Raw genomic sequence first — 17,021 nt, forward strand, 5'->3', positions numbered from 1 at the left:
TATATTCTGCCAGGGATACAAGGATTTTTGGTGTCCCGAACAGCTGCAGCTCCCCTTGAAATGATGGATGTGATAAAAATTTGTCAAGGGCATGACAATGTCATGTCAGGAAAGCGAGTGAGTGGCATGTATCTGAAATGCCACAGAGGGCTGTGAAATTTTCTTCCTTAGAGTTGTCCATGTTCTGAAAACAAATTTTGCAATGTGCCTGCTGCAGCGCTCTTCCAGCCCTCTTGGAGACTAGACTGGCTGCTGGATGGACACTGTCTGTTTATCTGAGCATAACGATGGGAAAATCTGAAGTCTGACTGATATAACAAGTCTCAGTAGACACCACTGAGATCGCTGTATTCAGTTCCATTGTTGTTTCTGTATTATTTTAGCTCTTTGAAGCCTTGTCTGGTCTCGGAGTGCAGTAAAAGCCAATACCCCCCTTGTCCACCCAGACAAGCTGAAACTTCTGTTGCCGTATTTGACCTATTACATGGTGAGTCTGTACCTCTGCCCTTGTGGCTGTCTGAAGCTACTAGGAGGCAGAGCAAGGGAGCATCAGCTGGGTGTTCTTGGTTCTCTACATCTTGAGCAGGATGCTAGGTCTTAGACTTTGGGACAGAGCAGATTCCCCTGCTCTGATTTTGCAGAGGATAAGTTGAGGGAAAGGACTTTCTGAGGTCATCTGTAAGTCCATGACAGAGCAGGCAGCCAGTCGTTAACATCACATCACATCTCCCTCTTTCCAGGTTAAAGGGTTCTGTTGGTCTGATAGCTCTCTTGTCCCCACCTTGCTGAAGTCAGCAAATACCAAAGACCACCCTGCCTTTCACACACCAGTCCAGCACCTCTGTTTCCGAGCAAGGGATATTCTGCAGGGTGCTTGCCCTCAGTTCGTTATTGGTTTTCTTTCTTCACCTCTAGGTTACGCCCCTAATGATATGCCCGTGAAAGCGAAACACAGCACATATAACTACAGTCTGCCCTCACTAGCTGATGCACTTCTCAATTCTGTTTTGACTTCCCCGGTAGTTAGCAAGGACGGAAGGAAGCAGGCAATGGGGCAGAGCTTCGGGTCCACAGAGGTTGGCCACTCATTAGTCTGCCATTGCTGGCTGGATAGTTACCACCCCGTCACAGCAATTAAGGATCTGCTGGTATTTTCTAAGTCTTGTGTATTCCCCAGTGTGTTACAAGTGCCAGGTTTCTCATTAGTGGCTGATAACATGCTCTAATGCATGGTTGAGTATGATTTCAGCCTCCTGCTCTTGTGTGAGGCTTCCCAAGGCTTCAGCATTTTTTTATGTTCTCTGGAGTTTTGTTAGACTGAGATATTTCCTTAGGTTTGGCTTCCAGCCCACAAAAGCAACATCTGCAGGGCTCTCACACAGTGACGCCAGTCCACCTCAGCCATGGTTTGGCCTCAGCCTACTGAAGGACAAGTGTGTAGAGGCTCTCCTGGTTTACCTTAGAGCCAAGACTGGGTCATGGCATTGACAGACAGCTGCACTCCTAGCTATATATATGTAAGTCTCCATGTGGGGACTTCAGGTGTGTGCTCACCATGGCTCGCTGGGAGATCCTGTGCTTTGCCTTGTGCTCCTACCTCGGGGTAGCATGGGCTGCAACCGTAAGTACAAAAGCACTTCTTATGGCTTTGCAAGATATTTTGCCTGGTCCTGCCTGAATAAGCAAACTCCTGCTACATCTGGTCAGGAGCTCATGAAAGAGGGCCTGAAGACCATGACAGCCAAGGCAGGGTGTTTTCCTGCCTGTATCTTGGCAAGGTCTCTCACCAACACTTTTCTGAAAGTTCCTGCACAGTTCTGTGTCAGGTCTGACCTAGTTTACATCTTAAGACTGAAGGTCTTAATGTTCTGACATTTGTCTTTGGGGCTGCAGGGGAATTGCTGCTGCCCGTCTGCTCCAAAGAGCAGCTTGCAGGACATCTGCACAGGCACATCTCCAGCAGCAGCTACAAGTGGGCTTTCCACAAGGGTCCAAAGGAATGGCTGGGGAAGGCAGGCTGTGAGTGGGTCCATCTGGGGGAATGGGCAGGGCAAAGTGTGTGTGCTGGCAACAAGGGAAGCCAGAGGCATGAAGGATTGTGCAATGGATTTTCTCTTCTCAATGGTACCACATGTAGCTGGGTGTGGTGTACACCGAGGGCGGTTTTGTGGAAGGCGAGAGTAAAAAACTGGGACTCTTTGGGGATTACATCGACATCTTCAGAGGGATCCCCTTTGCTGCCCCTCCAAAGACTCTGGAAGACCCCCAACCTCATCCTGGCTGGGATGGTAAGATCTAACTTTTGAATGCCTTTGGTTTGGGGTCTTATTTTCTCTTCTCTCTCTTTAGGCCACTCTTGACAAGCCAAAGATGTTGTTGCCTGCTTTCATCTAAGCAGCATCAAGAAAAAGCTCTCAGTCTCATAGTGGGTATGAGAGTCTGTGTCTAAGTGTTCCCAAGCAATTCAAGTAACCACATGAAGTAACAAAACCGAAGCATGGCGCCTGCATCTCCCCTCCCCGTGCCTTGGCTGTCCATAGCTAGTTCACATAGGAAAGAGTCCCTCTTTGTCACTCCCTCAGACTGGTCACAGTGCTGGGGAAGCTTTGCTGCCTCTGCACTGGACTCACAGAGGAGAGAATGGATGGGCAGATATTTGCACCCAAAGGATGGAGTTGATACCTCTAACTAGGACCTACTGTCTTCCCTCTCTCCTCTCAGGAACATTGCAGGCAAAAAAATTCAAAAATCGCTGCATGCAGATGACGCTTACGCAAACCGATGTCCGTGGGACCGAGGACTGTCTCTATCTGAACATCTGGATCCCTCAAGGGAGGAGACAGGGTATGTGGTTGGCAGAGACCTGGGGAGGAGATTCTTGGTTGCCTTTTGTGGACAAATTGCTCCAGAGCATCTCTCGGCGGCTACATTCCCATAGTGGGCAATTGCAGGAGCACTGATTTTCAGAGGGAACGGTAGGAGCCATGTCAACCAATGTCCCCCAGCTGCAGCCTGTTGGGAGTTTCACCCTCTTCTACAGAGCGTGGACTTTCTTGGCCATAGGCTATCGCAAAGCATCGTGTCTGTTCATGCCCAGATGGAGTGATGCTCAGCGAGTGGGTATGGGGATGGATGGGCAGCACATTCTAGCTATGTTGTGGCTCACACTGCTTTTTTTCCTCATCTCCCAGTCTCTACCAACTTGCCAGTGATGGTCTGGATCTACGGCGGCGCCTTCCTTGTAGGAGGGAGCCAGGGAGCCAACTTCCTCAATAACTACCTCTATGATGGTGAGGAGATCGCTGTGCGGGGCAATGTGATTGTGGTGACCGTCAACTATCGCTTGGGGCCCCTGGGCTTCCTGAGCACCGGAGACGAAAACATGCCAGGTACTGTACCTGCTTCCTCTTCAGGGGACCCTCTCACAGGTCCTCAGCTTATCAGCTTTGCTGTGCCCTTGCTCAATGGTGGGTGCTCTCTGTTGCTCAGGGAACTATGGGCTGAAGGACCAGCACATGGCTATTGCCTGGGTGAAGAGGAATATCAAGGCTTTTGGGGGTGACCCAGAGAACATCACCATCTTTGGGGAATCAGCTGGTGCCGTCAGTGTCTCTCTGCAGGTATGTTGTCCTTGTTGGACCCCACCAGAGCCACTTCTCTTTGTAAATGGGAGAGATGGTCCCCTTGGCACTCTGCTGCCTTCCTCCACACACACCACCTGATTAACATCCTCTCCTGCCTGAAGACAGCAACGCTCAGCATCTTTGCTTTGTAGCTGCTCCTCCTTCTTTGGTTTAATCAGTCCCACCGCTGCAGGCATGTGTCCTCACTTTTGGGGCCTCTGGTGAAATAGCATTTGCTTGCCATGTCCCCCTACTCTGCTCTTCTTCTCACCATATCACCTTTTAACTTTAACTGCTGAGACTGTTGAATAGCACAAGAGCTGGCAGTTTCCCTGGGCCTGGTGTGGAAGCTGTGAGGCAATTGGCCAGGTCTGGCAGGCAATGGGCTTTTCAGGAGTTTGTACCTGAAACCCTCTTGTTTCTATTTTGCACCACAGACGTTGTCCCCAAAGAACAAGGGCTTGTTCAAGAGAGCCATCAGCCAGAGTGGTGTCGGTCTCTGCAGCTGGGCCATCCAGAAGGACCCGCTCGCCTGGGCTAAAAAGGTAACGTGCAAGTCTTGCTTGGGGGGATGGAAAACAAAAAAGGGATTCCCTAGAGAAGAGCATAACTAGCAAGAGATTTGGCAGGAGCCATGCTGCCAAACACAGAGCTTTGAAAACATACTGCTTTGAGACTAAAACCAACCTCTGCCTCTGCAAGCTGGTAATGAAGCCTGGCTTCAGAGGGTAATGCTGGGAGGTTTCTCTCTCTCCTGCAGCTTGGACAAAACGTGGGCTGCCCCATAGACAACACCACCGCCTTGGCCAACTGTCTGCGCGTCTCCGACCCCAAAACTCTGACACTGGCCTACCATCTGCAGCTGATCAACCTGCCCAGTAAGTCCTGTGGCCCGTGCTGTGGTCCCCTACCGACCCAGGGCTCACCATGCCTTTGATGGGACACTGGGGCGATTGCCAGGAGTGTTGAAGTAATGCTTGTGTGCTTCAGAAAGGGGACAATAATGACAGATCTTGCAGTTGCCCTTCCACAGGCAGGTGCACATTGTGCTGAATGAACACTGTTCATCATATGATAGCAGTGGTGGCAGAAGAATTATCCAAGGGCCATGCCTTGGCTCCAAAACAGCTCTTTGGACTTTCTGTTCTGTGAAAGCAGCAAGAGCAGTTCCAGAACACAGCTTACAAACAAAAAGATAATTGACCACATCCCTGCTATTTTCATTTGAGTCGCTGGGTGGAGTGTAGACTCTCACAGCTTATGCCTTTGCTGTACGTGAGAATTTCTTTCCCAAGAAGGCTCTCCTCCGCTTGCTCTCCTCATGCTCCTGGTAAATAGCCCCAGTATTTAGCCTTGCTCAGGACAGAGAGCTGCACTGGCCTGAGCTGGCTGTCCTGGCAATGAGTGAGTGCAGCCAGATGGGGCGGGGAGGAGAAGTTCTGCTCTGCCCTACCTTTGGCTGGGCTTTTGGAAATGGGCTAGGGGAAGGAGGAGAGGAATTGTCGATGTTACCTGCTGGTACTTGACTGGCAGATCTCTTGTTCCTCTCCCCCATCTACAGGCATGAGGTTTACTGAATGTGATCCTGTGGTCATGCTGAAGTCACCACCCAAGCTCACATTCACCTCAGGCTATTCCTTCCACAGTTCCTCAAGCCATGGAATATGCCAGGCCACACATCTGCCTTTTCTCAGCTCCTAACGGACTCTGGTTTTGTCTCCTGCTGCAGCTCCACTTGTTCACACACTTGCTCTCACTCCTGTCATCGATGGAGACTTCCTCCCAGACATGCCAGAGAACCTCTTTGCCAATGCTGCTGACATTGACTACATTGCTGGGGTCAATAACATGGATGGACACATCTTTGCTGGCATTGATTTACCGGCTATCAACCGCCCGTTTGTGAAAGTCACTGCGTAAGTGAAGGATGTTCTTAAAACCTTTAACAGGAGGAACCTTATCTTTAACGTAGCCCCCAAACTCCAAGGACTTAGACCTGAGTGGACAGGGCACTACCTTCAAAACAGGATGTCATTCCAAGCCAGGGTGCCTAGGGCATATGTTGCCAAGTCCAGAGCCTTCAAAAGAAAGGACCAACTAGTGGGGAAGCCTCCCCATATACCTTTAAGGTGCTCCTGAAGTCAGCACCAGTGACAGGCTCGGCATCCCTGATGGTCTCTGTCCAGAGCAGGTACATGCCAGACATGCTGGGTGCCCACCCCGTAAGACTCCTCTTTGCAGACAAAAGGAGCTTGTGGCCAATTTAAGCCCAAGCTGTTCTGCTGAGAAAGCTGGGAAGCACATGCCCTCCGTCTAAGACCTGGGATGAAATCACTGGCTTACACCATTGGCAAACCATTGCTAACCACAGGGTTGGATGTGAACATCAACAGGAGCTAGGATCCGTTTCCATGAGGCCTGCTCCACTTGAAGCTGCTGGTCTGTAATTAGTTGATACTACTTGTCTTTTCAGGGATGAGGTCTATAACTTGATCAAAGGACTGACTGTGGACAGAGGTGAGCGTGGAGCCAACGCGACATACAATCTCTACACGCAAACGTGGGGCGACAACCCGAGCCAGGAGCTCATAAAGAAGACAGTGGTGGGCCTCATTACTGACTACATCTTCCTGGTTCCCACACAGTGGGCACTGAATCTGCACCTGCAGAATGCCCGGTGAGCAGCTCAGGCCTGGCAGAAGCCCAAAGCCCACCTGGGGGCTGAAATGTGGCTCACACAAACACTATTTCTCTAATGCTGCAAGGGAGTCATGCTACGAATTTGTTTTAAATTCCTATTAAAACAAGTTTTTGCTTCCTAAAAACTTCAGACTTCATCCTAGCAATGTTTGGTGCCATGAGACACGGCAGTTGGATGATATGACAGTTAGGGTGAGAATCAGAAATGGAAGTTAAAAATTACCAGATAAAAAGATGTTTTCTCCTGAGACCACCTCTTAGTTGCATGTGAGCATTTTCCAAGCTGAATGTCTGGCTCTGTCAGTATTTGGAGCGTGGTTATTAACCTGCACCCCTTCCTCTGCTCTCCACTTGCATCTGCTTAGCAAGTCTATCTTATTTTCCCAGGAATGCCAAGACGTACAGCTATGTGTTCTCCCAGCCGTCCCGAATGCCCATCTACCCAAGCTGGGTAGGGGCAGACCATGCTGATGACCTGCAGTACGTGTTTGGGAAACCCTTTGCCACCCCCCTGGGCTACCTGCCCAAGCACAGGACTGTCTCAAGTGCCATGATTGCTTACTGGACCAACTTTGCCAGGACAGGGTGAGTGATTCCAGTTCCACATTTGGGGATTGCTGCAGCACTTCAACCTACTGCTCTTGACTATTAACTTCTCAGGAGCAATTCCCAAAAGAAGGGTGTCCTCTGTCTGTACTTCTGTTGTGAGCCTGGCTCTGTCTCCCAGCAGTGGTTTGCTCTGGGTCCTCCTCATCCAGGGAGCACCTGGGGACAGCAGAAGCATTTTGAGAAGTAGTGAACTCTGCTTAAACTTAATAACGATGTTTGCTTGCAAACCTTGGCGTTTAGACAGGAGTTAAGCCCCTGTCTGCCGCTAGGGACAATATTAGTGGGGACCAGGGGAGTAGACTGCAGGTTGGCAAGTCACTCGTAGCAGGCAGAATTGCTATTGCTTGTCCCAATGTCAGACTCTCTCTTGGCACTCACTTAAAGCCTCACTTGAGCAGAAGGGGTCCCTGCAGAACCACTCAAACCTTGCTGCATCCGCAAGCTTCCCTGATAAAACTGAACTTGTGTTTCTTGGTTTTCCCCAGTGATCCCAACAAAGGGAATTCAAAGGTGCCTGTTACCTGGCCGCCCTACTCCAATGAGGCCACTTACTACCTGGAAATCAACAACAAGATAAACCAGGACTCTGTGCAGCAGAATCTGAAAACCCAGTACGTGAACTTCTGGAACACGGTCTATCAGAGTCTGCCGCAGGTTGCCAACATCTCCCAGATCCAGGAACTCCTGTGGAGCTAAGAAAAAACACCTTTTAAAGATAGGCCGAATTCATTAAAGTCTTGCTTGTAACTGAGCAATTCTGGCTTCTCCATGTCTTTGCCATGACAGTATTTTCTCCCTAAGATTAAGGTCAGGCAGCAAGTGACATCCAGTTCCTGGGCAAAGCGTGTTCCCCTGGCCGTGGCACAGCCATGTCCCAGGGAAGCTGCTGACACAGGGAGCCGCGGCTTGGCCCGCTCTGCCAGCCCTTTGGCTCAGGGTTTGTTTTTCCTCATTGCCTGCCTGGCCCCCGGCAGGACAGGCCCAATCCTGACATGTCCTCTGGGTATCCTTGTGTTACCATCAACACAAAATTACAGAATGGTTTGGTTTAGAAGAGACCTTAAAGATCATTGAGTTCCAGCCCCCTAGCCCTGGGCAGGGACACCTCCCACCAGCCCAGGTTGCTCCAAGCCCCGTCCAACCTGGCCTTGAACACCTCCAGGGATGGGGCAGCCACAGCTTCTCTGGACAACCTGCACCAGGGGCTCACCGCCCGCACATGGAAAAATTTCTTCCTAATACCTAATCTAAATCTCCCCTCTTTCAGTGTAAAACCGTTCCCTCTCGTCCTATGGCTCCCCTCCCTGATCCAGAGTCCCTCCCCAGCTCTCCTGGAGCCCCTTTAGGGACTGGAAGGGGCTCTAAGGTCTCCCCAGAGCCTTCTCTTCTCCAGGCTGAACACCCCCAACTCTCTCAGCCTGTCCTCCCAGCAGAGGGGCTCCAGCCCTCCATGGCCTCCTCTGGACCTGCTCCAACATGTCCACATCCTCCTGCTGTTGGGACCCCCAGAGCTGGAGGCAGCACTGCAGGGGGGTGTCCCCAGAGCAGAGCAGAGCAGAGAGGCAGAATCTCTCCCCGCTCGCCACGCTGCTGGGGAAGCAGCCCGGGGTGCCAGTGGCTTTCTGGGCTGTGAGCACACATTGCCGGCTCATGTTGAGCTTCTCATCCACCAGCACGCTCAGGTCCTTCTCCTCAGGGCTGCTCTCCAGCCATTCTCCCCCCAGCCTGTATTTGTGCTTGGGATTGCAACATCCACGCTAATAACAAACAGCTCTTAGACAATTAGAGTTGTAATATACACATGCAAACCAACTGGTGAACTGTTGCCACACAGTTCCACCTCAGAAACTCAAAAGAGGGGAAAATAAACTCAAGGGGGGAGGTTATTCCACGCTGGTTTATGGGCACAAGTTCCTGCTTGGCAGAGGCCAGGCTGGGCCGGGGACCTCCAGCTCCGAGCCCAGACTGGAAGAGGAGCACGACAGCTCGCCGGCATCCGCCTCCGCCCCGACCCACCCGCCCCGGGCCCAGCCCGCCCCGGCGCCGCCGCTGTAGGAACCTTTCTGCGCCGGAACTTTGTGCCGCGGCAGGCGGGGCCGGGGGGACGGAAGGCGCTGCCGGGAGGGGTCAGGGCCGGGGAGCCATGGCGGCGGGGAAGCCGTGGGGGGAGCGGGGTTCGGCTGTGCTGGAGCTGCCCCGCACGCCGCGGATGGTGTGCGTGGAGTACCCGGGGCTGGTGCGGGACGTCGGGGCCATGCTGCTGACGCTGGGAGGAGAGCAGGGGGTGTCGCGGGTGAGGGGGGCCCCGGGGGATGGTGGAGGTTTTCCAGGCAGAGGGGTTGTGGGGTGGGGAGCCCAGCCCCGGCCCTGGAGAGGGGGCTGGAGGAGTGGGGGGGGGGAGGTGAATGTCGGGGCCAGGGGGCGCCCCCCGATATGGTACCCCTCCGTCTTGGCTGCTCGGGCCCAGCAGGCCCCACGCGGGCCCCACGCCTGGTTTCGGGGTGACGCCGCTCGCCTGAGCCACTGCTGTCCACGGGAGATGGGACGGGAGGTGTGGGGAAGGATGGCAGCGGCTGCGCTTCTCCCTGATGTGCTGTGGGTGTTGGCGGAGCAGGGACTCATATCCCTGAGGCGGTGTGAGGGGAAACGGCTGGTGCCCACGGTTGAGGGTGTGGAGCTGGGGGCCTGTGGCCAAAGGGAGTCCAGGGGAGACAGGCTGCACGGGTGCGATGCTAACGGTGGCTGTGCCTGCCCTTGCCAACAGATCTATGCGGACCCTGCCAAAAGGCTGGAGCTGTATTTCCGCCCCAAGGACCCTTACTGCCATCCTGTATGTGCCAACCGCTTCCCCACCTCCACCATGCTGCTCAAGGTGAAGAGGAGGACCAAGAAGAAGAAGCAGTTCGACAATGAAGAACAAATTCAGCCAGAAGTCCAGTTTGAAATGGAAATTCTTGGGATTGTCACCACCATTTACAAATTTCAAGGTAATACTTGGATTTGTGTCCATGTGGCTTAAAGATGAATATGTCTGATGGGAAGGGGAAATGTTTCCCTCTAAGAATTTAGAACTGGAAGGATAATAAAGTGTTCTTGCTGTATAAACCTTTGCATAAAATTATCACACTCCTGCTCCTGAATGTTGAGTGTTGTAAGAAATGTTGTGATATTCACAATGAACTTCACAGTGTTTTAAATTTTCTCACAGGAATGTCTGATTTCCAGTACCTGGCAATGCACTCTGGTCCTGATGGCAAACAGACCTCCATGTATGACAAAGTCCTAATGCTCAAACCAGAGAAGGAAGAATTTTTCAATAGAGAATTACCTCTGTACATCCCGCCGCCAATCTTCTCACGTCTGGACACTCCTGTTGACTATTTTTATCGGCCAGATATACAACACCGGTTAGTGCCTTTACTCGTAATGTAGTAAACAGATGTGTTGGTTCTGGACTGGACAGGCAGTGAAACATTTTCCTGGTTTGATATATACTTCTAACAGACAAGTCTTCAAGTTAAGATTTCCTTTTTCATCACTTGAAGATGCCTCCAACTCATTGTGACTTCAGCATTGTTACAGGATCTGTGCTCTTGAAGCATCAGAGCAGCACTAAATACATCGTTTATGTATTTCGCCTGTTTAAGCTGCTGCCCTGTTCTGTTTTATCCCTCTTGATTTGGCAGTACAGAGGCAGGCATGCTTGAGAAACTGCCTGAACAGCAGAAACCTCAGCAAAACCTCAGCAAAAGTCCACTTGAGGACTTGCCAGGTGAGGGGATGTGGTGATCTGGTGAAGATGACTGCCTCCCCCAGCACTCCAGCACGCTCCACACTGTGTGGGATGCAGTGAGCCTGGCACTCTGCCTGCTTCCAGTGGGCTAGAGTTGAGGAGGGAGCTTGCAGGAGTCAATGCCATATGTTCCTGTGACTGTGCTCACCGAAACTGTTCACTCCTGACCTGCGGTTGGTTTTGCCAGAAGAACAATCTGTGAGATCTCCCACAAGAAACATCTTTCATTTTCTCACTGTAGTCCTTCATCGGCACTTTAGAAAAAAAAATAAATATCTAAACTGCATTTCCATCTTGCCTTGTCCCTGTACCCTGTTGACCTGCAGTAACTACAGAAGAGACAAATCAGTAGCCAACTGCCTGAGGGTTTTCTGTCAGATAGTACAGGGGATGGATATAGCTTTGCAGCTCTTTTTTTTTTTCTTTAATTTAAATTTTCTTTCCTCGATGGTGTCACCAGTCTTTTATGGTACCAGTATCCGATTCTAAAATCCAAAGATAAACCAACCCATTGCTCACACGGTTGAGTCCCTTCTCTTCCGAAATCTGGGGCACAAACTTCCATTTTTGCATGTTCCCATGAAGGCCCCAAGTCCATGTGTGCCACAGGCAGAAAGCAAACACGATCCTTTCCCTCTTTCTTAGGGAGGGATACAACAATCCCCAGGTGTCTGGTGAGAACCTGATTGGCCTCAGCAGGGCCCGTCGCCCGCACAACGCTATCTTTGTGAACTTTGATGATGAAGAAGTCCCAACTAAACCCCTGGATGCTGCTGTACAGACCTGGAAGAAAGTTTGCACCAATCCTGTGGATAAAAAGGTGGAGGAAGAGCTGAGAAAGGTACGTGCCTTAGTCCTTACTTGAGCACTATACTGCTGTGTAGGAAAAAACTGCATGCAGCCATTTGCTCGGACTTTCTCCGTAAATTCTTGCTGATTGTAACTGACTGATGTAGCAAGTATCAATAGACATCACTGACACTGCTGTGTTCAGTTATGCAAGTTAAGATTTGAATCTGTCTTTGCAGCCAACTCACGTTAAGTTCCTTTTTGTGCCACTAGTTCTTACATTACCATTCTGATAGCTCATACTAAGGGACACAGGCCCTGATACAGAAGAAAGTCCACTTGTAAAGCTGAACTGCCATTAATAACCCACTTCCCACTGTTTCCATGGTTGTTTCTGTATTATTTTAGCTCTTTGAAGTCCGTCCTATCTGGTCTCGGAATGCAGTAAAAGCCAATATCAGTGTCCACCCGGATAAGCTGAAACTTCTGTTGCCGTATTTGGCCTATTACATGGTGAGTCTGTACCTCTGCCCTTGTCTGAGGCTGTTAGGAGACAGAGCAAGGGAGCATCAGCTGGGTGTTCCTGGTTCTTTACAGTTTCTGAGGTCCCACCACTAAGTACCTGAGCTTAATATTATGTAAAGAGAAAGAGGGAAGGAGAGCCTTGCTTTGAATGGAAGTTAAAACCATGGAGGATTCAGTAACTGTTCACTCCGTTGGTTCTGTTCGGTTTTACAGTTCAGTCAGACACTCAAATTGACTGTCCATCTGGAAATGAAAGAATTTTTCCAAACAAACACTTTATTAATATGACCTTGCAAGTTAGTTTGTAAAGGATGCAAATATTTGGGCTTTGATGTATTGATTGCCCAAATTTCAGTATATAAATGCTGGTGTGGTGAGTAAGGAAGGAGCTGGTAAAAGAAACAATTTTGGGGCAATGAGGGGAAATAGGAGAATTTTCTAAGAAACTGCAACACTACTGAAGAAACTCTGCAACACTGCTGTTTTCTTGTAACCATCTTCCCCCATGTGTGTTTATGTAGTTAACAGGTCCTTGGAGAAGCTTATGGGTTAGGTTTGGGTATGACCCCAGAAAACACCCTGAAGCAAAGATTTATCAAGTACTGGACTTCCGAATTCGCTGTGGAATGAAATATGGTAAAAGGGCCCAAACCACAGAGACGCTCTCTCTGCTTTCTGGTTAATCCTGGTAGTACTTTTCTTTTTACTTGTTTTTCAAATTCTTTTGCCATATATCTGCTCTGATGAAGATGACACCTTTTGAGTTCATTGCTTACAGTAGTTCTTCTGTAAACTCCTTTAATACTTTATTTCATAGTATGCAGTATGTCTTTCCTCATTTGGCACATTGCAAACCCAAACAGACAGCTTGTTGACTTTCCTCCTCTATGTGTTCAAAGCCCAAGTGGATGTAGCTAACCATCTTCCCTCTTGCTCAGGGGAGGCACTGAGCAGTAGATTCCGTTGTTCACATAGTAGCTTTTCCTCAAGGAAACATCTTGTGCAAAGCCTCAGACTCTGGGACAGAGGATTCCCCTGCTCTGATTTTGCAGAGGATAAGTTGAGGGAAAGGACTTTCTGAGGTCATCTGTAAGTCCATGACAGAGCAGGCAGCCAGTCGTTAACATCACATCACATCTCCCTCTTTCCAGGTTAAAGGGTTCTGTTGGTCTGATAGCTCTCTTGTCCCCACCTTGCTGAAGTCAGCAAATACCAAAGACCACCCTGCCTTACACACACCAGTCCAGCACCTCTGTTTCCGAGCAAGGGATATTCTGCAGGGTGCTTGCCCTCAGTTCGTTATTGGTTTTCTTTCTTCACCTCTAGGTTACGCCCCTAATGATATGCCCGTGAAAGCGAAACGCAGCACATATAACTACAGTCTGCCCATCACTGTCAAGAAGCCAGGTATGCTGTGCCAGCAGAAGGGCTGTCTGGCTCCTCTGTTTCTTTGTTTACCCCGTCCTAGTCACAGGTGGTGAAGGGTCTTCCTGTGTTCCAGCTAAACCAAACTTGGAGCTTTATTTCTGGTTGTGATGCAGTGCTGCTGCTAAAGCCAGTGCAAGAGTGTCCTGCTGGGAAGTGTTGCGAGAGCCCTGGATGCGTGTCTTGCTGAGCCACAGTATCTATTAGCAGACAGAAGGGAGTTCTGTAAGCAATATTGTGGGAATTCAGCATCCACTTCTGTTCAGTGGTGGTGCAGAGTAAGGGGACAGTTATTTTTTCTTTGTCAAGGGAGAGTAGAAAAGGTTAAATTATGAACAAATGTGCTGTGGAAAAAGCCTCCAAACTCGCCACCTTTCCTGTGACTGTCCAGTAATGTCTCTGAAGAATGAGCAACACGTGCTTAGTTGCTGGGTTGGTCTGGTTTTCGCGGACCAGCAAAATTGAATCAACATAGGGAAGTGACAGTACAGTGTCACAGAGTGAAAGATGTCCCTATTTAGGACTCTTTTTTTTTTTTTTTTTTTTTTTTTTTTTTTGTCTTTCAGTAAGTCATACGGTCAGTGTACACGATCTGAAACAGGGGCTTGGTACGTCCAGTGCATCCGGTGCAAAAAAGCCTGCTTCCAGCAGGTATAAACTGAAGGTAAGCATTACGGTCTTTTACCAGAATCTTGAAATAGCTTAGTGAAAAAGGGGTGTTTCCTGTTTTGTCAGTCATTAAGAGAATGGTTGTAAGTGAGCTGGTGTCCTCAGGTTTACCTGGGAAGCTGCTAGTTGTACATGTCAATACAGAACTTCATCTGCCGTGCACGGAGTGTATTCTTAAGTGCTGCAACATGGGATTGGTACTTTCAGCCCTAGTCTTAAATGTGATGAGCATTTTATGTCAATTGATAAAATTAGAACTTTATCAGCAGTGAAGCACAAAAAATCACCATGTGTTTATCAGGTCATCCTGCAAAATCCAGCAGGGCAAAAATAAATATTTAAACAGGAGCCTTTCATTCTTCCCTTTTTGCTAGAATGAAACCTATGATCCACTGTTACGCAGTAACAGGCTGCAGACAGAGCTGGAGTTTGAAGAGATGAAGTGTGTTCTCTGCACAACTGTGCTGTTGTGACTATGGCTGCAGTGAAATTTTGCTGCATTCCTCATTCAGCTTTATCTATTGCCATATGCAGACCTATGGCTGGAACCAGTTTGTGTTGGAATTGCCTTGTTCTTGAATCAGACCAGTGGAAATACTTTTCAGTTATGCCAGAGCTGTCCTATTACACTACAAAACGCACATTAATCCCTTCCTTCTTTCCTCCTCTTAGGAATCTATCTACATTTTCCGAGAAGGAGCCTTACCCCCTTATCGGCAGATGTTCTACCAGCTTTGTGACTTGAATGTGGAAAGGTATTGCACACTGACAGCTGAGTCTTCTGTTAGAGCTAGATTTCAAAGCCTATTATTTATATCTAGTCCATTCCCCTCTCTCTCCTTCACCAGAAACTTAAGAGGTGTTAACTTCTGAATAAAAACAGAACAGACTTTTTGCACATGAACTTCCTTTCCCATGTGACAATTACCCGAATAACCAAATATGCTGTTCCAATTCAATGGAGTAAAATGGAAGTAAGCCATAGTCTGTCTCATTTGAAGCCTACATCTGAATGTAGAAGGCTAATGTTTCCTTTGCTTTTGCTGCTTTTTAGCCTACAGAAAATCATCCGTCGGAATGATGGCACAGAGTCAGAATGCACAGAGCGGGATGGGTGGTGTCTTCCAAAGACTAGTGATGATCTGCGAGATACCATGTCTCTGATGATAAAGCAGATAATCAGATCCACAAGACCTGGTAAGGATGCTTCTGAGTATCAAAGTGGATTACTACCTTCCTGATAGTGTTGAGATGTTGCGGGTTGTATGAGGATGTTGCAGTCAGCTCTGGGGCAATAGCGTTCCTGCATTTGCCTCCTCCTTTGTACAACATCTGGTGTTCTTTGTGTTCTAGCTCATTACAGCGTGTGAGCTGAAGCTGTTGTGCTGCAGCGTAAACGTGGGTTGGGATTAGGAATGGCTGGGAGTAAACGTGTTCTGTTTCATCTTCCCAGTATCAGGGCCTTCAGGTTTGAAATGTCTTTGCACAGTGATAATCGAGATCTTACTCTTACTGATGTATCTGTTGGTGGTATTTTACTTTTTATTGATGTTATTAATTGAACAAGAAATGAGGAAAATATTTTTGCCGGATGCTGGGCCAAAGCAGTATCCCAGTGAATTAGATGAGAATCAGCCAGGAGAGGAGGCACAGCACTGCAGATCTGCTGCTGTTCTCGCATTTGCTTTGTGCTTGTTCAAATTCTATTAAGATGTGCAACATTAGATGTGCCCCTCTGGCTTCTGCCTTCCTCCCACATTTTATGAACGCTGCTGCAAATGCCCCCAGGTTTCACTGAGAGAGGTATCACAGTGTCTTTCTTTCTTTCTTCCCAATTAAGCTCTTTTCTCAAATGCAACAAGCAGTGAAGATGGCAAAGAGCAGCTGGCATATGAGTCTGGAGAGGATGAGGAGGATGAAGAAGAGGAGGAAGAAGACTTCAAGCCTTCTGATGGGAGTGAAAATGAAATGGAGACAGAAATTCTGGACTATGTGTGAACTTGGTGAGCAATCTGGTTGCTGTTGGACAGAATTGTCTCTGCTCTTGTTCCTTAAGTGCTGAGGGTTCAGCCACCATGCCCAGGATGTGGGAAAGCAGAACTTGCATGAAGATGCTGACTATCCCTCTGCATGGATTGTGATACCTGCTGATGGGCGTAATTCCCGATGTTAGGGAGCCAGTGCCTACACTTTCATAATTGCTGGCTAATAAGCCCTCAAGCCAGCTCAACAGACTCCCAGCAAAGAGCCCAGAATCCAAACCAGCTGGTAATACACCAGAAAAGAGGTGAAGTTGCATTCCCAAATCTCTCCATGTGTGGGAAGTGCACCTTGGCCAGGTTGGTGGCCATGTGGAAAATAGAAAAGGTGCCTGAGGAGGTGCTGGGGCAGCACTCTAGTGCTGCTGGAGTCCCTAAGGCAGGTGCTGCCCTTCTGCTTGTCAAAGGGGAATGAAATACTGTGCCATGACTTCAGCATCGAGCCTTGCTGGCAATCTTGGAAATAAAGCCAGCAGGAAAAATGCTTTGTGGCAGTGAATAATTCCCTTCTGCGGGATGCAGTGTATGTTACCCTCACTAGCTGATGCACTTCTCAATTCTGTTTTGACTTCCCCGGTAGTTAGCAAGGATGGAAGGAAGCAGGCAATGGGGCAGAACTTCGGGTCCACAGAGGTTGGCCACTCATTAGTCTGCCATTGCTGGCTGGATTGTTACCACCCCGTTACAGCAATTAAGGATCTGCTGGTATTTTCTTAAGTCTTGTGTATTCCCCAGTGTGTTACAAGTGCCAGGTTTCTCATGTTATCAGCCACTAATGCTCTAATGCATGGTTGAGTATGATTTCAGCCTCCTGCTCTTGTGTGAGGCTTCCCAAGGCTTCAGCATTTT

The 17,021-nt window shown here is 49.0% G+C and overlaps 2 protein-coding genes across 2 annotated transcripts; both read left to right on the forward strand.

Annotated features, from left to right (window-relative positions):
• Positions 1-1,540: 1,540 nt before the first annotated feature.
• On the forward strand, positions 1,541-7,677 carry CEL (carboxyl ester lipase). Its single transcript, XM_082492620.1, has 11 exons — positions 1,541-1,621; positions 2,138-2,288; positions 2,722-2,844; positions 3,192-3,389; positions 3,490-3,620; positions 4,061-4,168; positions 4,384-4,501; positions 5,353-5,539; positions 6,097-6,300; positions 6,711-6,908; positions 7,418-7,677. The coding sequence occupies exons 1-11, from the start codon at positions 1,556-1,558 to the stop codon at positions 7,626-7,628; spliced, it is 1,695 nt and encodes a 564-aa protein (XP_082348746.1). The 5' UTR covers positions 1,541-1,555; the 3' UTR covers positions 7,629-7,677.
• Positions 7,678-9,075: 1,398 nt separating this feature from the next.
• Positions 9,076-16,134, forward strand: GTF3C5 (general transcription factor IIIC subunit 5; the record flags this gene model as incomplete). The annotated part of the gene is made up of 11 exons (XM_082492847.1): positions 9,076-9,225; positions 9,697-9,919; positions 10,141-10,339; positions 11,371-11,566; positions 11,923-12,027; positions 12,561-12,675; positions 13,366-13,446; positions 14,031-14,128; positions 14,806-14,888; positions 15,188-15,330; positions 15,974-16,134. The coding sequence occupies 11 exons, from the start codon at positions 9,076-9,078 to the stop codon at positions 16,129-16,131; spliced, it is 1,551 nt and encodes a 516-aa protein (XP_082348973.1). The 3' UTR covers positions 16,132-16,134.
• Between the last annotated feature and the right edge of the window lie 887 nt (positions 16,135-17,021).

Source organism: Vanellus vanellus (genome assembly GCF_965231255.1).
Source record: "Vanellus vanellus genome assembly, chromosome: 18".
NCBI classification, from domain to species: Eukaryota; Metazoa; Chordata; class Aves; order Charadriiformes; family Charadriidae; genus Vanellus; species Vanellus vanellus.

Excerpts from the sequence above, each read along its gene's own strand:
- CEL (XM_082492620.1), top strand. The coding sequence starts at position 1,556 with ATGGCTCGCTGGGAGATCCTGTGCTTTGCCTTGTGCTCCTACCTCGGG. Across the intron at positions 4,502-5,352 it reads GCAGCTGATCAACCTGCCCA|CTCCACTTGTTCACACACTT; the intron begins GTAAGTCCTGTG and ends CTCCTGCTGCAG. Across the intron at positions 5,540-6,096 it reads CCGTTTGTGAAAGTCACTGC|GGATGAGGTCTATAACTTGA; the intron begins GTAAGTGAAGGA and ends TTGTCTTTTCAG.